Source organism: Hippoglossus stenolepis, chromosome 12, assembly GCF_022539355.2.
Source record: "Hippoglossus stenolepis isolate QCI-W04-F060 chromosome 12, HSTE1.2, whole genome shotgun sequence".
Lineage (NCBI taxonomy): Eukaryota > Metazoa > Chordata > Actinopteri > Pleuronectiformes > Pleuronectidae > Hippoglossus > Hippoglossus stenolepis.
The window spans coordinates 9,905,988-9,930,755 of NC_061494.1; the positions used below are offsets into that span (position 1 = coordinate 9,905,988).

At 41.8% G+C, this 24,768-nt stretch overlaps 3 protein-coding genes across 5 annotated transcripts; 1 reads left to right on the forward strand and 2 right to left on the reverse strand.

Moving 5' to 3' along the window:
* Positions 1-362: 362 nt before the first annotated feature.
* LOC124854584 (prosaposin) lies at positions 363-8,852 on the reverse strand. Of its 2 annotated transcripts, XM_047342457.1 has the most exons (15): positions 8,694-8,852; positions 5,823-5,956; positions 5,544-5,618; positions 5,305-5,430; positions 4,516-4,731; positions 4,286-4,429; positions 4,142-4,198; positions 3,773-3,778; positions 2,981-3,139; positions 2,778-2,870; positions 2,477-2,660; positions 1,821-1,984; positions 1,649-1,729; positions 1,288-1,395; positions 363-1,121 (listed from the first exon to the last, which is right to left on the reverse strand). In XM_047342457.1, exons 1-15 carry the CDS (start codon positions 8,725-8,727, stop codon positions 1,086-1,088), a joined length of 1,617 nt encoding a protein of 538 aa, XP_047198413.1. In that variant the 5' UTR covers positions 8,728-8,852; the 3' UTR covers positions 363-1,085. The 2 variants fall into 2 exon arrangements, with proteins under 2 accessions (XP_047198413.1, XP_047198414.1); XM_047342458.1 differs by lacking the exon at positions 3,773-3,778.
* A 1,082-nt stretch (positions 8,853-9,934) lies between these two features.
* mrps6 (mitochondrial ribosomal protein S6) lies at positions 9,935-11,912 on the reverse strand. The gene is made up of 2 exons (XM_047342461.1): positions 11,416-11,912; positions 9,935-10,057 (listed from the first exon to the last, which is right to left on the reverse strand). The coding sequence occupies exon 1, from the start codon at positions 11,752-11,754 to the stop codon at positions 11,422-11,424; it is 333 nt and encodes a 110-aa protein (XP_047198417.1). The 5' UTR covers positions 11,755-11,912; the 3' UTR covers positions 9,935-10,057; positions 11,416-11,421.
* A 1,205-nt stretch (positions 11,913-13,117) lies between these two features.
* On the forward strand, positions 13,118-21,690 carry nolc1 (nucleolar and coiled-body phosphoprotein 1). 2 transcript variants are annotated; one of them, XM_047342453.1, is made up of 14 exons: positions 13,118-13,274; positions 13,567-13,622; positions 15,764-15,942; positions 16,032-16,132; positions 16,239-16,389; positions 16,501-16,625; positions 16,775-16,886; positions 17,310-17,447; positions 17,525-17,602; positions 17,693-18,544; positions 18,733-20,193; positions 20,288-20,409; positions 20,506-20,589; positions 20,680-21,690. In XM_047342453.1, exons 1-14 carry the CDS (start codon positions 13,164-13,166, stop codon positions 20,836-20,838), a joined length of 3,729 nt encoding a protein of 1,242 aa, XP_047198409.1. In that variant the 5' UTR covers positions 13,118-13,163; the 3' UTR covers positions 20,839-21,690. The 2 variants fall into 2 exon arrangements, with proteins under 2 accessions (XP_047198409.1, XP_047198410.1); XM_047342454.1 differs by having other exon boundaries at positions 20,529-20,589; positions 20,680-20,822.
* Positions 21,691-24,768: the final 3,078 nt, after the last annotated feature.

Sequence of the window (24,768 nt, forward strand, 5' to 3'; positions counted from 1 at the left end):
TTAAATGACTAAATTGATCACGTGCACTGCAAGTTGCAAGGGTAAAGCATTGTTGTAGCTTGGGCTTAAACTGGTGCTTTTATCACAAACGACACATGTTGTCATTCTCCTGTAGTGAAATGGAGGAAATCAAATGACTCCCCCAGAGTTAACCTAGACACCAGTTGTCTATAATCTTTAGAAAAAAGTCAGCTGTTACATTTGCAGTTTATGGACCCCTTGTTAGCATCACTGATCAAAAGTTAAGTGGTGTGGTTTAATGGAGTTCTTCACCTGACTGAGGAAATAATTAAGGCTCCAGATTGATTCATTTTAACAATACAAGACTTATTCAGTTTACAGTAAAGGAAAAGAGACTGAAGTGTTTTGGGATCACTTTAATTGTTAAAAATGTACAGATTTTATGGACAGTTTACTCAGGATTTGAAGCAGACAAACCAAATTTGAGATGCTTTTTGCACATTAGAAACGCAGTGATTTACAAACAGTAGGAAGAATGCAAACAATGGGAGGTACAATCTCAGACGAATCACCTCCATATCAGCGCCTTAAAACAAAATCTAACATTTTGTCTGCAAAATAGAAACTTGTTTCAAAGATCAGACATCCTACTAAAATTAATGCCAGTCATTAACACACTGAGCCATCTCTCCGGTTTCACCAGGGAAAATGATTAGAACACAGCTGGGGGGGGGGTCTGAAGACGCAGCAGGACAGCAGCCAGCTGATGCATAGTCAACATTATACGACATGTGAAACTTGAATTTGTGTTCTCACACACAAACCTCTCTCTCAACAAGCAATGTAGGGAAATATAACAACCAAATGTGCTCAGTGAGGAAATCACAGGCTTGAGCTGCAGGCCACTATACACAAATCACTCCTTCCCCGTCCCCCACCCCAAAAAAAAAAAAAAAATAGTTTAGTCCCTTTCCTCCATGACATCATTGAAAATATCAAAAGTTTAAACAGAAGTCATTTAAGTCTATTAAAAAGAAACAGGAACAAATTTAAAACTGGGAAGCAGCACTACCATATTATTTCTTTTTAAATTCCCTACAGGTTGAGTTGGTGCTGATCTTCCTCTATACCCACACATGACGTTTGCAGTGATCCACAGCCTGAAAGACAGAAACAAGAGGTTGGCACGTGCTTATTAAAAGAAAACCTGTTTAATAGTTTACATGAAAGAAACTAAATTACGCTCTTTCATATCTTCAAAACAGAAGTCAAGAGTACCACACTGGAGACATATTTTGGTTTCCAAATAGAACTCAAATTACTCACATTGCACCGTGATGCTGTCTCCATGTTTTTGCACCAGAATGCAGGTCCCCAGCTGCACTGCTCTGTTCCCAGCAGCCTGCGCACAGCTTCAGGACAGGCTCCCATTTTCTGTTAGACACACACAACTCAAATATTAAACTGGGCTGCAGGGACTGAATATCCAATTTAGTGTCTATTCCCAATAATTTAAAAATAAAAGAAACTAGCTATAATAGTAAGGAACGACTTAAATTCTTTGAAAATCTCCTGGATTAGGAGGAATAAAATGTCTTGGTAAAACCAAAAAAGTCTGACTCTTCACAATGAAGATTACACATTGACAACACTTGATATTTTGTCATGAATAAATATATATATTTACCATGCACACAAAGTCTGGGTCGAGCATCTGGAGCAGCAGCTGGACAAGCATTGGCTCGTACTGTACAATCATCTGGTCACACTGTAGACACAGACAGACACACAGGTAAATACAAGTCTGTCACCTGAGGATGGGTAAAAGTTAACCAATCTAAGAAGGTGCAACTTCTCACCTCAGCCTGGAAAGAGTCAGGCAGGAAGCTGCACACTTTCCTCACAGCCTCCTTTATCTGTTCCTCTGTAGCGTTCTTCTCCAGAATTCGGTCAATGTAATTAATGGCCATCTTGCACACCTCGCAGTAACCACCAGCCTTGAAGCGAGTCTGGTCGAGTGCAGCTGGAAAGAATTCAAACAGAAATCAGTGTTGTACTACATGTGTGGGAAAAAACCTTGGGTTTAATAGAGGTAATTAAAAACAGATTATACAATAAGATCTCCCTAACATCTGTGCTGCCAGCAAAGCCATTGTTGGCAGTCAGCTTGTGCTTAAAGGGTTCAGTGTGTAGAATTCTAGTGGTGAAGCTGAATGTTGCAGCTAAATACGCCTCACCTCACTCTTCCAAACATTAAAGAACCTGTGGTTTTTGTCATGAAACTCAAGATGTTTAGTTTGTCCAGTCTAGGATACTGTAAAAAAAACAAAAAAAAAACATGGCGGCCTCCGTAGAACACCTGCTCACGATTTAAATAAAGGGCCCATTCAAGCGTATATAAAACAATTTATAAAATTTAGATGAATATTAGACGATTACTTTATATTCAGTTTCTGCCAATAGATCCCTCTCACCTGAATCTTACACACTGAACCTTTAAAGAGTGAAGACTTACGGACATATGCACGGTTGGCATCATTGCAGAGAGCCAGCACTGTGCAGATAGTCTTGGGGTCAGCCTGCTGAACCAGCAGATCAATGATGGCCTGGCCATAGGTCTCGATCAGGTCCTTACACTGGGCAGTCAGAGTGCGGGGCAGGTATGTGCACACCTTCTCCACAGCGTGAATCACCTCCTCCTGAGACAAACACAGATGAGTCAGCCTGATACTAGAGCAGTGTCTGAATACCATTAGCTTCTTTACAGCAGTTTCTATTGTTATGGTAATAGGTGTATTTTGTTGCATGTGTCGCACCTCTGTTTTCTGATCCTTCAACGTGTCCTCCAGCTGCTTCATCACAAACTCACAGATGGTGCATGTTGGGGATTCGCTGACACGCACCATGGACTGGAACACACAGAGGCAATGTCTCATATGAGTGTGAAATACTGAGCTACAGATGGTATATTTTTGTCTTCCATCAATAACTGCTGATATGTCAGCCCACCATAACTTACAGACTTAGCAGACTCCATCTTGGTGGCAGGGACCATCTTGAGAGCAGGTAGAGTCTTGGCCGCGGACAGAGTCTTAGCAGCATGAAGCTTCAGCATGGGAATAAACTTCTTCAGAGCAGCAGTACAGAAGCCAACATGGACACAGATGTCCTTGGGTTGCTGAGGACAGAACCAGAAACGTTAGGCTCCACGGCAAAAGGTCCGTTGACAAAACTGGCGACAATGCATGCCATTACCATAAACCAAGTGCTTCTAGTCTGCATATCATACCACAGCATTACCACCCATGCAAACATCTATATTAACCCCCCTCCCCAAAAAAGACAGCTCAAGCAGTTTTCTTTTAACTGTACCAAACATAGCGTAACACACATCCCTACAGGAAAATAATGTTTCCTTCTGCTGCTCAGAACTTAGTATTTAAAAAAAAAAAAAAAAGATTAGACATTCAAAACATGCCGTTGGTTATAGGCCCTTCAGTTCATCTCTCATTTGACAGATTCATCTTTTAAGTCAAAAGATCCAAGCATACTCTAAACATGACAGTGTTGTGTACCGTGAGGGGATGTTAATGAGGCCCTTTGCTGCAGTGTGTTCCAACCAGCACTTGGTTGTAAAGTCATTAGCCAAACAAACAGTGTTTGGGTAGTGTCTAGTGGTCTCACTCATAATTAGAACATAGTTGTACATGTGTCTCTACTGTGCGAGGTGAGTATCTCTAGTGGAGTGGACAGCACAAAAAGCAGGAGCTAGTGGTTAAGAGGCTACAGGCTGAACACAAAGGAGACCTACCTGTTCCTGGGGAGCAGCACACAAAACCCAGAGCGGGATGAAAAAAAAAAAAAAGAGCAAGACAACATGAATGGAGGGATGAAAGAAAAGAAGAACACATGAAAAAAGATAAGAAATATTTTTTTTTTTTTAGGAAAGTAAGGAATCCAAAAGATATGAATAGATTCAGTGAGCAAGCCAAGGGGTGGTGGATATGACCTTAGCACCACCAACAATTACAACGTATCAATCATTAGCGTTGATGAATTGTTTAATAAGCTCTTTATTCAATATTAGAATATAATGGCCATTCAGGTTAAAATGGGACAAAAATTAAATTAAAAAAAAATTGTGTTTCACGTCATGATTCGGGAAAGTTAGAAGACTCACCATGGACATGAGCTGCTCAACAACAAGGGTGCCATACCTGGAGACATACTGCTTGCACTGCAATGAGGAAAACAGTTAATATACAAAATTTTTTGGAAAAGAAATATTTTAAAACCAAACCTCCTGCAGTTTTGTGAGTCTTACCATTTCAGACAAGCCTGGCCCCAGCTGGTCACACTGGTTCTCAATATTCTCAATGAGAGAGTCTGTAAATGAGGAGTTGGCCTTAGCTTCGGCTTGAGCGTCAGTCAGGAACTTGATGCAGTCTTGGCACACCTCATCGTCATTCTACAAGAAACGCAAGATTCAGAGCAAAATTAATACAAAGTAAAACATAATGTCCCTGTGGATGAAGAGGAAAGTTATTTCATTACCTGCTTTGGAGCCTCCTGTTTGACGACCTCCTGCTTGGGACTCTCCTGAGGATAGAGGAGCCCGGGCACATTGAGGAGGAAAGGAGTCAGTGGCTGGGCAAGGTCGACCTGAGGGATGTCATTGGACACAAGCTGCTGCTGGGCCTCAACCTTGGCCAGAGCTGCCTGCTGAGAGTTACACAGCCCGATGGCACCACACGCTACACTGGGATCCTCCTAAAGACAGAAATCATCATGTTAAATTCAATAACTGGTACATTTTAATTGACATTTTATAGGGAAGTGCTATCTGGAACAAATTGTTCCTTTTTGCTCCCATCGTGGTAAGAGCAGGTGAAAGTTGAGACAAAGAAGCCTACACTAAATGGTCTCCCAGTCATGGGGTTTATACAATGACTCGTCTGTCCCCATTTAGACTTGGGACTCACTTCCCCATCAATAGCCCTCATTTAGCTCACTGCACTTTTTCAGACTCCAAGGGGCAGATGGACCTTTTTGAAGAGTCTTAGTTGAAGCTGAACAATAAACTGACAAACCAAACATGAATAAGACCTCGGGTTAAACTTGGTTGTAGCTCATTTGTATGTGCTGGATATTGTTCTAAATTCAAACCTTGACTAACGTGTACTGGCAAAATTAAAAGGCTAATTTGCTGTGGCCTTAAACTAATTTATTATTACTTCAGCTAATTATTACATTCAAGGACGCTCGACCAGTGAATCCGTATTTAAAAATACGGGGGGGGGGGAGACACAGCCTATGGCTTGTTAATAGGTTGACAGTGCTCACCAGTTCTCCAGTAAGTATTCCCACGATGATGGGATAATAGGCATCCACCATCTCCTTGCACTCAGCAGTCAAACCTTTATCAGGGATGAGCTGGCAGGCCTTCTCCAGGTACCCAAGGACCTCACTCTGCAATCACAGATACAACCAGACATCAGTCTTTCAAAAGGAGTTTATAAAGCTAGGTATAGTCAAATAAAATCATCTCCTAATCACAATGATTTTTGGTCGTTATATCTTACCTCAGTGGCATTGTCCTTCAGTATCTGCTCCACCACCATCAATACCTCTTTACACAAGTCACATGGCACAGTTTTCTGAAAATACGCAAATGTGTAAAATAAATATGTTTTTCTCTCATGTTTCTAAGTTTACAGAACACAAATATAAAATACATGAAACTGTGAGAAAGGAGAGCATGCGTGTTCTGTGATACATTTCAATACAGAAAAAAAACAAGATTACATTAAGAATTTCTAGAATAAAAATAATGATGGCACTTGTCACGTTCTTAGTCTCACCATCTGAGGCTTGTTCCACACGTTCTGCCGGCAGTGAGTAACAGCTCCACACAGAGACGCCGTCTTTACATTCTGACACCAGTAGGGGGGGCCACGAGCACACTGCTCAGTGCCCAGCAGAGGTGTTGCTGCAGCTGCAAAATGGACACAAAAAAAATACTGATTTCACACACTTTTTTTTTTAAATTTTACCACAGAAATAAGAAAGCAGGACCCATGGCAAAACCATATTCAAGGATACCTTGTTACTGTTAAGAATATTTACATTATATCTGATAATAATACTAGATATCATCTCATTTAGTCTAGTTTTACCTAATGCATTCAATTACCTCCTTAAGGAGGTCCTGCAGTTTGTGGTTTCACCCAATATTAATCAATTTAATTAGAGATAAAAAAAAATTGACAAGTCACCTAGACTGCAGATTATCATAAATGTGGTTGTTAAACATTGAGATTCCCACCTATTTGCATATTGGTGATCACATGAGGAAACTCAAGACTCAAAAGTTCCTCATCTTTACTGGAGGAAGTGTGTTTTAATCATTGTGACTGTGTGGCAGGCTTAGTTTAAAAAAATAATAGAAAGACAAAAAGAGTTTCAGGACATTTTGTCCTGGACAACAATAGGGGTTGTTTGTTCATTTATTATGAACTCAGAGCTGTGTCTGATTCAAGTAATGTTTATTAACTATTTGCATTTGGCATAGAGGAGCCCAAATGTACAGAAACTGACATAACTGGGGATAAATGTGATTTTTCTCATGCATGTCTTTCCAGTTTGGGAATTCTTCATTATGACAATTAAAATGAACATGTCAGTCAACTATGAAATAAATAGACAGATTCAATCCTCTCCCATGACAGTTTGTTCCAGCCTCCCTAAGCCAATTGAAAATAGTTGAGAATAGTTGTGCTCCGAGAGGATAGAACTCCCTCAAGCATTGTGGATAAATAGCCTGCTTAACTGTTTTATAACTGCCATCAGGGAAAAACCCTAAATCCTATGAGTTCAAATTGCTGTATAAAGTCTCATTAGTATATGCCTCGAAGTCTAGCATAATTTCCCACCAACTACGACAAGCCAGATATAACCAGTTCACATAAAGCAGAACAAGATGAGAGAAATGTATTATTTAAATTTGCATCAGAGTTTCACAAATGAGAAAGAAGCGGTAGCACAAAAAATAGATTTTACTGAAGTGAAAGGGTGAAGTGAAAGCAACTTCTACTCTGCAGCCCTGTTTTCACAATCACTTTATGAGTGACTAACCTTTGGCGACAAAGTCTAAGAAGTTTCACAGCAAAGCACAATGATAAACCTTCGGTCTCTGAGCCCTGTGAAACCCCTCCTCTCTTCAACCAGTAGCAGTCACAGTACAGGCAGGGCACTCCCACCCTCCGACTGGAGTCACATGAGCTGTCAAACAAAATCACAAGCTGTTCCGGGAGAGACAGACTGTACCAATGAGCAGGACATTGCTGGATACTACATAGCAGGGGGAAAACTGCTGTAGGTTCCTGTTGTCACCGGTTAGATAAATAATTCAAGTTTTATGACCAAAAAGGGCTGTGGTATAAATTGGCCTTTTTTTTAATTTAACTTTCTTTGACTGAAACAGAGATCATAAATTTACTGTAAGTGAATGAACTTAATCTGACACGATGGAGAGCAAAAAGCTGTGCAGATAGGACTCAGTTTACATTGTTCAAAAACATGTGACGGCAAAACTATTTCAGTGCAAGAGGCCTCACATCACCCTAACCACTTAAGATAAGTAGAGAGCATACACAACAGTCTTTGATCAATAAGTTTTAGTCCTAAAGCCTAAGACAGGGATTCTTTAGGAGTGTCTGCAGCAAACGGGAGCAAAGAACATGGAAGAGCAAATAATAATAATCAATAATAAGAAGATAAGGACTAAATACACAAAGTCCTGATATGACTTGAAGGAACTGATATCACCATTGGGCTTCGAGAAACAAAGCTTCAGTTCTAACAAGAAGCAAACAAAATATATTGATCCTTAATGTCACAAAGCCAAGCCAGCAACATGCCACATGGAAATAGCCTGATTGCATTACCCCATGTGTTCATTTCTCTTTGACTCAGATTTGGCTGAATAGGAAAGATAAGAGGGTGAAGCTGTGAGTGACTAAAGTGCAACTAAAACAAATTCAGGTTTGATAAGAGAAGGGGACCAAAACTGAAAACACACCTTAAAAAGTTACTGACATTTAAGTGAAAAGCTAAACTCAAGGTTGATGCCTGAAGGGAATTACTTAACTTCTTTGTAACCAAACGAAACCAAGGTCTCATTCAGCACAAAGCAGGCTGCACTTATCAGCCCCAAGTGAGTTTCTTAAAAAAGTTAAGTTATTTTATACCGACTTAAAATATCATCCAAAACGAGCTCTAAAGTGCATGTTAGCTAATGGCTTTGTGTACATGTCCTGACCCAGTGCTAGCGTTCGAGCGATGTTTAGCTAACCAACTGCTGCTAGCTGGCAGGCTAACGCTTCAATAACAACGTTGGCCGAGTCTGTTTCTAACAAAAACGCGTTTAAACAGATAAGACAAAAAGCCTAGATTCACTGAACAGTCTCAATTAACTAATTCAGCACCCATCCTGTATCAAATTGCTTTAAAAAAAGGACAAAACGCCCGACTTGTGTGGATAAAAACATGCGCACTACAAGCCAGTGTTAGCAGTTGGAGTTAGCATTGGCCGCTCCGCTTCATGCGTTTCCGCGTTCTGGTGTTGACGAAACGCACTTTAGTTACACAACGTCTGAGTCTTTATATGAGCTGACAGCTGTCGCACAATATTCACAATAACACCGTTCACGTAGCCGTGGCTCGGACCTTACCTGCGCACACGAAGAGCAGCGTTAGAAGCAGCATGACTGCGTTGTTTTCAGGTGTTTCTGTTCCTGTTCCTCCGGTGGGTGAAGTTGACTGGGGGAGTGGAGATCACTGCAATGCAGGCGGCGGAGCTGCGTGATGCTTTTATGGCGACTCACAGTCAGCTGACTACTCAACCACACATGTGACTGTGTGATCTCATCATTCGCCATCAGACACCCCGAGACTCTTTCAAAACTTAAATCGCGTTTTAAAAACTCAGCTGCATCACATTATCCAACCTGGATTCACGAGGTTTGACTCAGATGTAGAATGGATTCGTATGTTAGGAGAGAAACACTTTGGTTCATTATTCCACAGCTTCCCGTTTCTACACTGAACACTGGGGTTTTTACTTTGCAAAACAATGGTGGCTGTTTATCTTATTGTTCCTTATGTCAGCTTTTCTCAGTATCTAAACAAATAAATAAATATCTGAACGATATGAAGACTAATTGCTAATTTCTACAGATTAGACAAAATAACTCTTTAAATGGTCTGGAATTGTATGATATGGACATTATTGTATGTTTGGATCATAGATGGTATATACAGATATAAAGACTTACATACAGTCTCTGCATGATGATATGTGGACAAGCACAGGTAAACAACTTTAATGCCATTTCAGTCAAGAAGGTCCTTGAATAGCATCGTTAACCCTGACCTCTTATAATCTAACAGGGCTTTTTACTGTGATCAGGTGAGGGCAACTGACCCACATTTGGCCGCATCATGGCCTTGTCTTACAGAACTTTGTCAGATGACAGTGATCAAGGCTTTATGGTATCAGGCAGGTGAGTTTTCTATCTTAAGTTTGTCAAACAGCACACATTCAAAATGACCACTGGTGATTTCACAATGTGAAATTCAGACCTCATATGAACTCAGAAAGATGGTTTTCAAAAGTGGACACACTTAAAAATCAGCCTACAAAACATGCCAGATTTTTCCCCATCAAGATCCCTGAATTATTCTGAGGATTCAACAAAATTGATAAAAAATGCCTTCTTGTGCTATGTCTAAGTAATGATCCAGATCACCACCTAATTCCATGGGTTCTTTCTTGGGTCATGTCCCACTTGCTTAATCCTGCTATTTCTTTCAGAAATAAACCACCGCAAAGACTGAAAATTAGACCTTTCACATGACTGAACATCACAACTTCTAAAATGTTTTCATAAGAAAATGATGAAAAACGCAAAAGTACAATTGAAAAAAAAAAAGTTATTTATTATAACACAACATCCAAATGCTGGTAATCAATTGTGGAAAAGATAAAAGATGGAAGCATCACACTGTGTGTCCTCTGGAGACGAGCGGTGAAAACCTGAAAAACAAAGGGAACGACTGTTACATGGGGTCAAGATACAGCAGAGTCAGCACAGTATGAGCTCCATAAACAGAAGGTTAAGGACACAGACTACATGGACACAGTTCATGAAGTCAGAGCTGATAAGAACGATACTAATATCGGTATGTGTTGTTTGTGAAAAAAAAGTGCACTGATCATGACCTTTTAAAACTGAAAAATAAACTTGTCACTGCTCTCTGGTGGACAAACTCTACAATGGGTCAATTTCTCGTCAATCAAATAAATTCAAAATGTGTGACAAACGCCAACATATCGGTCCGTCTCCACCACACGTGCAACTAAAACATACAAATTGTCACTAACCAAATGTGTATTTCCAACACTGGTGGTGCAGCAAGTCTAAACTATGTAAGTGCTTGTATTTTTAGACAATTACCCACCTGTGTTAACCACAAGGAGGCCAGCACCTTTAAATCGTACACTGTTACATATGTTATTGACCTCTCAGGGCTACTTATATAAGTAATACAGTATGTGTTATACAAGCACTGCAATTATTGCTTCCTATAGGTTCCTCTGAGCAGTGACCCGATTTACACCCTTCATACCTTTTAAGCTCAAGCTGACTTTAACATATAAGAAGACAGAGCACCACAGTTAACGGCAGGGCAGTGTTTGTATTTATTATAATATAAATGCCAGTCTACGTCAACCAATATCAATATAGATCCATACTTTTGATGGGGTGTTATTAAAACTTAGCAAATCTTAACTGTAAACAGTAATTGACTTGTCATTTTACAACATGGGAATAGGTTTTATAGTTTTGGGACATCACTTCTGGTTACAGCATTTTAACCAACAGCTTAATCGATACTACTCAAGAATTTGGCTTAGACCAAATCCACAATCTGTTAGTTAATACAAAATGCAGTTAATGCAGCTGTTCATTTACAGCCTCATTTTTGAGGAACAACTTTGCTGCCTAATATCTTCCATAATGATTCCATAAAGCTGCCCCCTTAAAATATATGATATTTCATCAAAATAGTGTATGTAGGGTTTAAGGGCCTTGTAAGTAATTTCTTCTCATTAACCTAAGTTGTATCAGTCATGAACTGGTTAGTTGACTGACAGGAAATCCATCAACTCAAATAAAATTAATCTATGGACCGAAAAATCGTAAATTACACAGCAGCACAAATGCAATGACACTTGTTGATCTTTTTGGTTTCCAACGACCCTGAGGTTTTGGAGACGTGTGCACACATGTGGATGAGAGCATCACTCCTGCTCATACACCCGCTGAGGGTTTCATTCATCAGATGCATGGTGCTGCTGCACTTTATCCACACCCGTCACTCCTTCCTTACATTCAGTCACTGTTGGGGGCCGCAGCAGCTGCTGCCTGGAGCCTGGTCGTCCTTCTTCAGCATGGTGGGCCTCACCACGTCCACATCCCGCTGCAGGTGATTCAGGACGCCCGGGAGGATGTCGGGCGCCGCGTAGAAGTCGAGCAGAAAGTATGATCCTCGGCTGTGCCTCTCGTTGTGTTTGGTGATCTTGTAGGGCAGCAGTCTCTCTCCCAGGTTCTCCAGGCTCCTCACCACTGCGCCCCGCTCCATCAGACTCTCCACGGTCCGCCGCAGAGCCGCCGCCGTCTCCGGCCGCTGCATCGCCTTCAGGATCAGGGCCAGCTCGTAGCGAGGCATGGCTCCGGAGAAGAAGTCCCTCAAATCACACGTGTTTATCTCTGCCGGCTCTGGAGCTCTGTCATCGCCTTGTTATTCCTCTGAGAAGACGACAATGTTGAGACATGAGGGACAACGAAGGTCTTTGGTGATGACGTATAAATCATGCGCCGCACGGCAGGGCTCCACTCCTCTGGCTAGGAGAGAACATTACGTGCTGATGATTCAGTTTTCTGTTCAACCTAAAGCTAAAGATGTGCAATTTACAACAATGGATGATATTTGTACCTGCAACGAATGTTTGAAACTCGTGTTCAGTGTTGAACCTCATGAATGTGCATTCAGTAAAACAGAAATACAAACATCAGAATATGTAATGTTCTCTGAATGTATCCACTTTGTTTTGATTTTCACAATTGAGTATAAAATAACAACTTGTTTTTTGACAGCTTTAATCTCAAGTAAAATTAGATTTGGTCTCATAATGGATGACAGCAATTGTATATAATAATAATTGTATAAAACTCACCAAGTTTTTTGTGCACAATCGTCATTTTTTAAAGAGCCACCCCAAGATTCAGTATATTTTTGAAAGAATATTCACTTTTTTCAGATTATTTGAAACTGATAAAAACTGGAAAAGCCCAACACCAAATATATTTGTCAGCAGTATCGCTTAATTAGTCCCCAGGCAGAAGGTATATTTATTTTCATTTTTAATGAATTTTACCTTTGAATTGTCTCACCTATTTTGGGTTTGTGCACGTGTATATATTTTATTATTTATATATATTATATTTATATTATATTCTTATAAATTGTAATCATTTTATTATCTTCAATTTATTTCGTTTCAGTTATTTATCTTTTATTATGTTTTATTCAAGCTTTCCAATGTGCATTGTATGTTAGATGGTGTTTATATGATTCCTACGCCATGTTAGTAAATGTTTCTTTTTCAATAAAAAAAAGAATCTCAATATACCTCCCAATAAAATATTCTAAAAAGGAGGATTGTTACATAAGATGTGTCGTTAAACCAGTACAACTTTAAATATACGTATTATGATCCTGTAGTGATTTAATAAACCAACACGTGTAAAACGTCGTTTGTTCCCATTAAAGTAGAGGTCTCACTCTGACTGGTTTTCCTGACGCCACTGGACAGAAATAATGTCCACTGCAGAGCTTACCATTACAAACCATTACATTCTTATCGATCGAGGTTCGTGTTTATTCTGGATCATTTATATTTAATTTCTTTATCGGTCGACTTTCGGTTAAATTAACACATGAATCCTCTTCAGAAACTGTGCGATGTCCCTCAGAGGAGTGAACCATCTCAAGTCTCGAAGAGTGTGTCTACGTCATCATTATGCACCGGAGCTGCGCTCACTTCCTTCCTTCCTTCCAGAAGGAGCGTGGTAAAGATGGCGGAGAAGAGTTCTGTACCGAGTGATCTCTACAAGTGCGTTTATTCCTTTCTGCAGGAAAACAAGTTCACCAGGGCGGCGCAGCAGTTCCTGAAGCAGACTCAAGTGGTAAGCGGCCCTCGTTGTGCGGTTCGCAGACGCGTGCGCGCGCCGTCTCCTCCGCAGTTGTCGCGAGGAGAAGTAGTCCAGACATGTCGCACGAGGAGGCTGCAGATACAGATGGAGTCAGCACGTGGAGGCTCTCTCACCTGCACGTTTCGTGTCAGCTGCCTCTTGTTGTCTATCATCGGCTGATTAATGTTTCAGATAATCAATAATGAAGATCAATGTGCTCTGCTCTGCAGGAAAAACACACGGTACAAAGTGTCCTAGTTAAATACTCCACGTGTTTTCTCCACAGACTCCACAAGACGAAAATGAAGAAAACCTCCTCAACATCTACAACTTCTGGGTGAAGTGAGTTGTGGTTTTTCTTTTTCAACGTTTTTTCTTTATTTTCTTGAGGTTCTTCAAACGATATTAACGATCATCCCAAATGTCCAGACTATTGCAACCAGAATATGTCCAAGGAAACACACGCCATTGAGCCATTTTGCCAAACCGATTTCAAATTACTGTTAAAAGTTTTTTTTTGTAGTTTTTCCTTACTCTTGTTGAGGGTTAAGGGCAGAGGATGTCAAACCTTGTTAAAGCCCTATGAGACAAATTGTGATTTGATTGATTGATTACTCCAGAATATGTAAATTTGAACCACTTTTGAATTTTCTGCAAAGTTTTATGAGTTAAGCATAATTGGGCCCTCAAAAAGCCAATTCATTTGCCTGAAAAATTATAATTACAAATTCAATAGGGCCTCCGCACTGTAGGTGCTTGGGCCCTAACTAGATACAATAATCAATAGATACAGTCCCACTACAGGGATATTTGCCATGTTGCAGCAGCAAGAAGCAAGTCAAAAAATAGACATCAGTTAAGTAATGTGTAAAATTATGTTGTTTGGTTTGAAAATATGAATGGAATAGAAAAGATTTATACAGTGTAAACAGAATAAATACATTGTTAGGATAGGTAAGATAAGATGGACCACAAATGGAGGTGGGAGGTCTTGAGGATAGGTAGACTATGAACATGTTTTATTCATGGTCCCCAGGTTCTGAAAAATGTCTTCATAATGCTGTTGAGAGTGCCACTAACTTTTGTTCTGCATCACATCTCTGATCCACTGACTGGTTGTCACATTTTTCCATTTAAGCAAGATTAAGCACCGAGCTAACAAAGAGGAGAATGCAGTGACCCAAACCAAATATACCATTAGTTGAAGAAATGGTGTTTGGCAAGACCACAGTTTATGATAGACTGTCGCTGGATCTGTTTACACCTGTCACAAATGGCACTTAGATTTGGAAATACTTGTGCGGGTTTAGCTTGTGCTAGTGTTGGCCATGTAGCACTTTGAACTGAATTAAGTAATCTCTTGAGCATATAGATGAGTGAACCCTGGACAGTCATGTCCCACTTGTCTGATAGTGGGACCTCATCATTTCCCCATTGTTCTCGAATATGAGAGGTAGGATTGTTTCTGTCCATGATGTCATGACAAGTTGACAAACTTAAGCATTGGGAATGCTTAAGTTTAGAGTTTACATCATAGTTGCAATATCGATTAACCAGGAAAATATGACCAAGCTAGTATCAGATGACACTGAAACCACAAACATTAAAATGTGTTATTGACTATTGGGCTAAGCAGGTTTACATTTATGAAAAGAAAAATATCCCCTCATCAATTTACAATATATTTTAATATGTAATTTAACATGGACAACAGTTTAAAAACTAGCAGTTTGACTGACTTAAGATATATTATGATGCTATATTTTCACCATGAAAACCAGTCAGACATTCACCACAGCTACTGTCCTATGTGTAAATAGCAGGTCATGTACAAAACTAAAGTACAACTGTTAGTATTTTACACTTGACACGTGAATTGTATTTTAGTTGTTCCAGTACCATTTTTTTTTTTTCCCCTTCCAGATTCCATACCAGGACTTTACTTATCAGCTGATACGATCTGATACGATTCATAAAATACAAAAACCTAACTTGTATACTGTATTTTAACAGCTGTAAATTACTATCCTTGTATGGATGTGATGATTGCTATCATTGTTGTGTTGCCTGGCTCAGGGGTTAGGGTTAGTGTGCTGTGTAACCCTTTGAAAAACAAATGCGTTCAGAGAATGAGGCCATAGAACTTCTTTTATCTAGTTTTTCCATTTGCATTTGTGATGGTTTGTCAAATGTTTATGAGATTGCGAGTGTAACTGGCAACACTAGTGCCGCCCCTCGAAACTGAAGTCTTGTATAAAGTACACATCCCAGTTTAACTTGTGGGACTTTCCACTGACATCTTAGTTAGCTCTGGCTAATGCTACACTAGCGTAAATAACTTATTCTTTAGTTCTCTAAAAGAAGTACTTGCCAGTTGCAGTACAGGGCAGCTGCTGTTTTGGAGCGGTGAAGAAGTGATTTCCAGGAAAAAGAAAATTGCAGTTTTATCTAGGTGAAACTAAGTCTTTGATTTCCCTTCCTAGGTCTCCTGAATCCAAGAAACGAAAAGCGCCTCCTACCAAGGCTGAAGCTGGCAACGGTCCATCGGCCAAGAAAGCAAAGCCGAGTACAGAGACCTCCAGCAGCGAAGAGTCGAGCAGTGAGGATGAAGAAGCTGCTGCAAAACCAGCTAAGGCAGTTGCTGCAAAACCAGCCGCTGCAGGTAACATCATAAAGGCTGGTTGATTCTGTGTGAACTGTGCCATTTAGAAATCTTCTGCAGTATCAAATTCCATATTGTGTTTGTTTTAGCTGCTAAGGTGATCCCTGCTAAAGCAGCAGCAGCTACTAAAGCTGCATCCAGCAGCAGTGAAGACTCCAGTGACTCTGAGGAGGAGAAGGCTCCTGTAAAGGTTGGAGGAAACATCCATATTAAAGATGCAATCTACATCCTGCTGTTGCAGCAATATTTAACCTATTGCGGTTGATGCTGGTTTTAAATATTGTTTGTGCTTGTAGGCTCCTGTAAAGAAGGTTGTTGTTGCTGCTGCTCCTGTAAAGAAGGTTGCTGCTGCCACTGCTGCAGGTAGCACAAGGAAGAAAGACAGCAGCTCAAGCAGCGAAGAGTCCGACTCTGAGGAAGAGCAGCCGGCTAAAGCCCCTGCACCAAGTGAGTTTATTGCCACTGCCATTAACTCTCCGCAATGCAACTTTAATTGGAGCCAAAATAAAGCTGATGAAAATGTTTAAGCTAATTTGCCTCATTTAACTCTGATAATAGAACCCAAGCCGGGTGCAGCCACAACATCCAAACCTGCTGCTCCTGCTAAAGGTGCAGGTCAGAAAAAACCGGAGAGCAGCAGTGAAGAAAGTTCCTCAGATTCTGAAGATGAGAAACCAGCTAAGGTATCCCAAAGAATCTGGTCATATCTTAATATTATTTCATGGTGTTGATTGTCTTTTTCCAGAGTCAGTGCTCAATCAAATACTGATTGATGTTATTGATTATTGTGGACACAGCAGACTTTAACTGCTTATGTCATGTGTCCTGATAGGCTCCAGTCAAACCCACCCCAGTAAAAGCTGCTGCTGCTGCTGCAGCGAAATCAAGCAGTGAAGACTCTTCATCTGAAGACGAGGCTCCTCCCAGTAAAAAACCCAAAGCAGGTGTGTTTTTATTTACCTTTTTAATTATTAAGGCACAATCTAACAATGTCTTACTAGTAAAGATATGTGACAATGTATTTATTATGTAGGTTAGTGCCATATTTGTTTTTTTGAAAATGGTCCAGGCATCCTTCCTTCTTTCTTTCGTTTCCTTTGTTTTGCTGTTCAGACCAAAAATGAGACTGATACTTGCGAGCACCACTGTGACTATAATTTTGCCCCCCCCCCCTCTCACAAATACAGCCCATTCCTCCCCAAGCTTGTTTTGTTCCTGCAGTGCCTTTGCTGTCCACCATGTGTCTATTTAGACAAATTTGTCAAGAACTTATCACCTTGTCCAACCTGAAATAAGTGATGATAATATTAGTTTTCTGAGGCCCTGTCTTATGTCATGATGCTGATTGACTTCCTCTCCCCTTTTAGGAGCGTACAGTGCCGTACCACCTCCTGCATCAGTCCAGAAAGCACCAGCCACACCGGCAGCCAGCAAGGCCAAGGAGAGCGACTCCTCAGACAGCAGTGATGACAGCAGTGATGAAGAAGAAGAGAAGAAAGTGGCTGGTAAGGGGTGACCTCCTTCTACAGCATGAACTGTCAGTGTTTTTAATCCGTGTCTAACAGCAATGCCATCCTCACAGCGAAACCTGCCCCTGTAAAGAGCCCTGCTGCAGCCAAACCTGCTGCAAAGAAGCAGGAATCCAGCTCTGAGAGCTCAGGTAATGATTGGGATTTCAGATGGTTACTTTTTACTGACCTAATGACGAACGCGCAATAAACATTTTCATTTATGCCAATGGTCTTTCTAGATTCTAGCTCAGATGAAGAGGCAAAGAAGACCCCCGCCAAAGTCACCCCAGCTAAAGCGGCCCCAGCCAAGGCTGCACCTGCTAAGAAGCAAGATTCAGACTCTGACTCATCAAGTTCAGAGGATGAAGAGGAGGCGAAGAAACCTGCAGCAAAAGTGACCCCCGCTAAGGCGGCCGCAGCTAAAGCTACACCGGCTAAGGCTACACCTGCTAAGGCTACACCTGCTAAGGCTACACCTGCTAAGGCTACACCTGCTAAGCTACACCACAAAGACTCCTCCTCAGAAGAGTCCAGTTCAGAGGAGGAGACGGCAGCGAAGAAACCTGCAGCAAAAGTGACCCCCGCTAAGGCGGCCGCAGCTAAGGCTACACCGGCTAAGGCTACACCGGCTAAGGCTACACCGGCTAAGGCTACACCGGCTAAGGCTACACCTGCTAAAGACTCCTCCTCAGAAGAGTCCAGTTCAGAGGAGGAGGAGACGGCAGCGAAGAAACCTGCAGCAAAAGTGACCCCCGCTAAGGCGGCCGCAGCTAAGGCTACACCGGCTAAGGCTACACCTGCTAAGGCTACACCTGCTAAAGACTCCTCCTCAGAAGAGTCCAGTTCAGAGGAGGAGGAGACGGCAGCGAAGAAACCTGCAGCAAAAGTGACCCCCGCTAAGGCGGCCGCAGCTAAAGCTACACCAGCTAAGGCTACACCGGCTAAAGCTACACCAGCTAAGGCTACACCTGCTAAAGACTCCTCCTCAGAAGAGTCCAGTTCAGAGGAGGAGACGGCAGCGAAGAAGCCCACAGCTAAACCTGCACCTGTCAAGACTCCCCCAGCTAAAAAAGATGAGTCCTCAAGCTCAGGTAAGAGATGCCAAAAGTAATTTTCAGAATAATGCGTCAAGTTTGCTGTCATTTTGTAAATCTCGTCGCTTTTTCTGGACAAAGGCCAGAATTTTAGTTGGTTGAGATTAAATATAATTTCTTTCTGGCACAAGCATTCATGTTTATGTGAAAAAAAATTCTGAAGGTTTCTTGTATCTTGGATTCAGATAGCAGCTCTGAAGATGAGGCTCCTTCAAAACCTGCTGCGAAAACTGCAGCCCCACCGAAACCTGCTGCTGCTTCCAAACCCCCAGCCAAGAAAGCTGAGAGCAGCTCTGATTCAGACGACTCCTCCGAGGATGAGGAAGAAGCAGTTAAAGCCAAGCCTACAACAACTAAAGCAGCGACTTCAGCCTCAAAGCCTGCCACCCCTGCAGCTAAGACTGCTGCAGCTAAGACTGCTGCAGCAGCAGAGAGTAGCTCTGACTCATCCTCAGAGGATGAAGAAGAAACGGTCAAGTCTAAACCTGCAGCAGCTAAACCAGCTACCCCAGCAGCAAAGCCTGCCACTCCTGCTGCAAAGCCTGTTGCTGCAGAGAGCAGTTCTGACTCTGACTCCTCTGAGGCAGAGAAGGAACCAGCTAAAGCTAAGCCTGCTGCAAAGCCTGCCACTCCTGCTGCAAAACCTGCCACTCCTGCTGCAAAGCCTGCTGCTGCAGAGAGCAGTTCTGACTCCTCTGAGGAAGAGGAGGAACCAGCTAAAGCTAAGGTGCTACTCCTGCTTCAGCCTGCTACTCCTGCTTCAAAGCCTGCTACCCCTGCAACTAAGCCTGCTGCTGCAGCAGAGAGCAGCTCTGACTCTTCTTCTGAAGATGAAGAACCAGTTAAGTCGAAACCTGCAGCAACTAAACCAGCTACCCCAGCCTCAAAGCCTGCCACACCTGCTGCAAAGCCTGCTGCTGCTGCAGAGAGCAGTTCTGACTCTGACTCTTCTGAGGAGGAAGAACCAGCAAAAACCAAGCCAGTAGCAGCAACTAAACCTGCTACTCCAGCAGCAAAGCCTGCCACTCCTGCAGCAAAGCCTGCAGCAGCAGAGAGCAGCTCAGACTCTGACAGCTCAGACTCGGAGAATGAGGCCTCAAAACCTGCAGTCAAGAAGCCAGCTCCAGCTAAAACAGTGGCTAAGAAACCTGCCGCTGCTGCAAAGGCCACCGCAGACTCCAGTGATGACAGCTCCAGTGATGAGGAGGAACCCAAGAAGGCGGCACCACTGACACCCAAACCTGCAGCCACAAAGGCAGCAGCTGCTCCACCAAAGAAGACTGAGGAGAGCAGCTCCGACTCCTCAGACAGCTCTGACTCTGAGGCAGAGACCAAGTCCACCCCTGCAAAACCTGTGGTCACAAACGGCAAGGTGGCAACACCCAAGACCCCAGCCAAGACCCCAGTCAAGACCCCAACAAAGACCCCAGCAAAGCCAGAAGAGTCTTCATCCAGTGACAGCAGCTCCGAGGAGGAGGAAGAGGCCAGTAAAAGTACTAAAGTAAAAAAAACTGCGACGCCCGCTGCAACAGCAAAGACGACTCCAGCAGCTAAACCTAAAGAGAGCAGCTCCTCAGACAGTTCATCAGATGAGGAGGAAGCACCACAGAAAGCTGCCACAGCACCCACCACCCCCACAACAAACGGTACGTCTCAGTTTCACTGGTCTGCTGTGTAATGTCATGCGTCTAAGCTTCTTGGAACTGTTGTAGTGTTTACTGGTTCCTCTGATTCATGCAGGTACCAATGGAAAGAGAAATAGAGAAGAATCAGAAAGTGAAGACGAAGAGACGGCGGTCACAACACCAAAAAACAAGAAGAAATCAACCACACCTCAGACTTTCCCTAAAGCCAATAAGAAGGTAAGAGCTGAGCAGGACTGGAACTCTGTAGAACACATACAGCTGATGACGACTGGATAAAAGTGATGGACTAAATTTGATAAATTTGTCTCTCAGTCTTCCAACATACCTTTCCGTAGAATAATGGAGGAACAAGTTGATGTGGATCCCCGTCTTGCAGATAACTCCTTTGGTGCAAAGGTGAGTTCAGTTATCTATCTCATCAGCATTTTGATTGGTTGCTGAGATCACCAAACAATTAACCATTACGCTCATTTGTCTTTATTCCAGTCTGGATCCAGAGGTGACTGGGGCGAGAAAGCGAACGATGTGCTCAGGTTCACTAAAGGCAAGTCATTCCGCCACGAAAAGACAAAGAAGAAGCGGGGAAGCTACCGCGGCGGAGCCATCTCCACCACTATCAACTCCATTAAGTTCGACAGTGATTGATCACCTTCTCTTCCTGGTTCCTGATGCGATCAAGACTTTGGACTGTCTGCTCCCTTCCCCTGTATCAAGTCCCTCTGTCCTCAGCAGATCAGCGATGGAGGAATGTGAACCTGTAGAGCCGAGCTGGCACTTCAATTCAGCTTGCTGCTCTAAGATTGTAATTGAGACAGTTAGTTTGGTCTGAGGCAGCAGGAGACCGATGGACCCAGCTGTGCTGCAGACTGTACTGGTTGACATCTATGTGACATTACACTTATAGCCACTAGGTGGCTGCAGGCCGCCTGTTAATGGTAAAAAGCCAATGAGTGTTTGGCCCTTTTTTTTGTTTTGATTTTGTTAACCTGTATTATTCTCAAATAACAAATGTCCTGTCACTTTGTTTGGTAACATGAATTTGTTCCTTTATCTGTGTCAGAATTACAGCCAGCCATCCCACCAGGTTCTTCATTATGTGATTGATTTTTAATGGATCAAATGGTTGTTCCTTTTCCGTGAGGCCACATTTAAATAGGGAGAGGGTGTGTTCTTGGGTTTTTTCTCTTAACATTACATAAAAACATTCAGCGAGTTAAACTGAGTTTTATACTGTATTTATTACGTTTTATTCCAATTTGACCTTTAGGACCTCAGACGTTTCTTTCATGCTGTTTCCAAGCCCTTTTGCTTTAAGGATGTTTCTTGTGATGTTAGGATGCCCCTGTCTACCCCTCATTCTGTTCATCAGTGGTATGGAATTAATGGATTGTTACAAACTTAACAGAGCCATAATTATTTCAATGATTTTCATTTACTCTATGAACTTGTTTTTTTTTTATTACCTGTTGTAGCTGTGATTAAAGACCTAACAGATTACATGTTGGTGTGACTGGAATCATTACATTTCTCCTTTGAACATATATTCACTTAGAACAGACAGAAAATAACCTTGAATACCTCACCACTAGGTGGCAATGCAGCACGTGAAGTTTCACTGCCTTGGTGTTGTGGGGCAGTTTAGAAGTAAACACACCTGAAGGTAACTGCAAAGATATTTGATCGCTTTTTTTCAATATGAAATATGTATATCTTTAGGTTTTAAAATTGTTGGCTAAACAAAACATGAAAATGTAGCATTGTTCAAAAAACGTCTGCTCCTTGAGATATAAAGCAATAGAAATCGTACAAACTTATAGTTAAAGCATTCTTAGTACTGTAAATGTACTTAATTACCCCCCATAACTTTGTGTTGAGATATACATACTAGGTTTGTCTGCTGTCAAACAGCCGACTAAAACTATTTTCTGCCATTTCAATGCGACTAAAGTCGTTTTTCTTCTGCAGTGTCACCTTTCTCTTCTTAAACCAGCTGTGGTTTGTGGCAGGTAGTGAAGAGTTGGAAGTCGGTGGAGAGGTGTCTCATCAAAGTGGGGTGTCCGTATGAAATGGTTTCTTTAGGGAGTGAAGTGGTATTTGATACATCAAACAAAATGTAACAAATCCAAATGTTGAACTTGAACATCAGAGTTCTGTGTTCACTTCAATCACTTGATTGACACACACATACGTTTGTACTTCTATCTTAGTGAGGACACTCATTGGCATAATGCAGATATCTGTACAAGAGCACGCACACACACACAAACACCCTTCCATTCCAGTTTATTCAGAATGAATGAATTGATATATATATATATCTATAATCTATAAGTGGGAGAATTGTTTGTTAGCGGGACCAATGAAGGACCAAGTAACCAGGTTTGCTTTAGAGACACTGAATCGTATGTCTTCTGAAACAACACAGACGTGGTGGATTGAAATGACTTGAACAAAATAAAGGTGTTTTTTCAAAGTGACAGTAAAGCAAACTTAACGTCCCCTGAAACTCCCTTTAAACAGGCCCGGGCGAACACCATTTACCATCAATGTACGTACATAAGTTAATTATTCTAGTACAAGCTCATCATACATGACATGGTTCAATGAAGCATACACTCTGCATTCAGTGTGAGGGGAATCTTTAATACCTATGCACACCTTATAAAACAGCATGTGCACTGTCCAAACAGTTACACACTGAGGATATGTTGTGTATGTTTCTGAGCTTACACATAAAGATGTGTTGACTTGGGGGTCTGCAGTCACGCTAAATATAGTTTCCCTCCCAAGTCTGACTACAGTTAACCATGGAGCGTTGCTGCAGAGGAATCTGACAGAGCGTGCAGCTCGGGGTGTAGAGCTGCTGAGGGGGACTCTAGAGCTGTTACTGGGCAATTTTACACTGCACACATTTGGAGACTGTGCTGCTTGGTGTCATCTCTTCAAAGATGCTCTGGGCCACATGAGCCTTCATTGAGCTTTTGAATGCATAGTTACCAAGCAACTATGTGGTGTTTTCATTGCTGCTTTTCTGACTGAATTCTCAAACTGATAATTAAAAATCCAAGGAAGCAATTTCTTTGAAAGTTGGTGGAACGGTGGGACGTGGGCCCTGAAAGAAACCATTACATGTTGCTATGGATATCGACAAAGGGGGGGGGGATACAGGAATTCTATTTTTAATTAGTCTTTAACATTGTTTGACATTTTCACTGATTTCCCAGGAAATAATTACTGGATCTTGACAACTAAAATTCAGTCACATTTAGTGGACCGATTTCTATAAGCAATTTGGTGGAAGTACAATCTCAAAGTGTTATCCTAGTTCATAAAAGTTTCTTGGATAGCTCAATCACTGATGCAGTAAATTACTATTTATTCTAGGTTATCATTTCTTTTATAAATCCCCGTTAGAACAATTACAAAAATTCAATACTGGTTCTGTCTGCACGCCGGCTGCTTTTCTGTTTCACAGCCTTATTAAATATGTAACGGAATTATTTGGTTGTTGGACTGACACCAACTCCAGCTGATGGCATCCCTCACCATGTTCTGTCACAGTATTGATCAGTTAATTAACAATTAAACAGATCAATGGTCCATGAGAGGACCTTGCAGCTCTAGTTAGTATTACGCACCTGTGAATGGGTAAAGCTGTACAGCTGATAAAGCAAGTTTGTGTAATGGAATTAACTTGTTGCAAACAACCATATCCAAACACAACTCTACATCTCCACATTAGGGGATTCTGAATCTGCATGAATGATATTAGGTTTAGACAATGTTCCAACTTGTTTTGCTCTTCAGCTAATGAATCGTTTAAAACCAGTTGGATTAGTTAAAAAGTGCATTTTCACAAAACTGAAGATGAGTTGTTTTCCTTGCTCAGGAAAAGTACTCATGCAACTGTTGCAGCTGTTACGACAGTGAGGATAAAGGATGTTTTTATGTTCAGTGTGACCATGGAGCCAGATTTACATTGAGATCTAGAAAGAACATGGGTGAAGAACAGCGATGAAGCTGAGCAGTTAGTCCTGAGTACCACTTCCTGTCTGTCAGTTGCAATGTGAGCAAGCAAGAGAGGGAGCAGCTTGTTTCATGCCACTGCAGCACAGTGTGAGTGTGTGTGTGTGTGCGTGTGTGTGTGTGTGTGTGTGTGTGTGTGTGTGTGTGTGTGTGTGTGTGTGTGTGTGTGTGTGTGTGTGTGTGTGTGTGTGTGTGTGTGTGTGTGAGAGAAGGGGCTGCAGGACAATCTTTTAATGGGTAGCAGAGGCTGAGGCCTGCCCATTCTGTCCATTTCAATTAAACAAAACTGCTGACTACTCTTGCACACTAACACACATTCCTCCTTTACTGGTACCCACTCAAAACCATTGTACACAATCAGCAGTGCATTTTTGCCTTAAAAATGTCACAAGCCATCTCATTACATGACAAATGACTTCATGGTGCCCCATAGTTTCGCTAATCCTCCACTCTCCTCTTCACAGTCAGAGGGAGAAAATGAGAACGTGGCAGAACAATCCAACTTTGAAGTGGAGCCGAGCAGTCGTTAAGAAAAAAAGCTTAATCCGC

Excerpts from the sequence above, each read along its gene's own strand:
- LOC124854584 (XM_047342457.1), bottom strand. The coding sequence starts at position 8,727 with ATGCTGCTTCTAACGCTGCTCTTCGTGTGCGCAG. Across the intron at positions 5,431-5,543 it reads TGAAGGACAATGCCACTGAG|AGTGAGGTCCTTGGGTACCT; the intron begins GTAAGATATAAC and ends CTGTGATTGCAG. Across the intron at positions 2,661-2,777 it reads TGAAGGATCAGAAAACAGAG|GAGGAGGTGATTCACGCTGT; the intron begins GTGCGACACATG and ends TGTTTGTCTCAG.
- nolc1 (XM_047342453.1), top strand. The coding sequence starts at position 13,164 with ATGGCGGAGAAGAGTTCTGTACCGAGTGATCTCTACAAGTGCGTTTAT. Across the intron at positions 13,275-13,566 it reads TCCTGAAGCAGACTCAAGTG|ACTCCACAAGACGAAAATGA; the intron begins GTAAGCGGCCCT and ends TTTTCTCCACAG. Across the intron at positions 20,194-20,287 it reads CACCACCCCCACAACAAACG|GTACCAATGGAAAGAGAAAT; the intron begins GTACGTCTCAGT and ends TGATTCATGCAG.
- mrps6 (XM_047342461.1), bottom strand. The coding sequence starts at position 11,754 with ATGCCTCGCTACGAGCTGGCCCTGATCCTGAAGGCGATGCAGCGGCCG.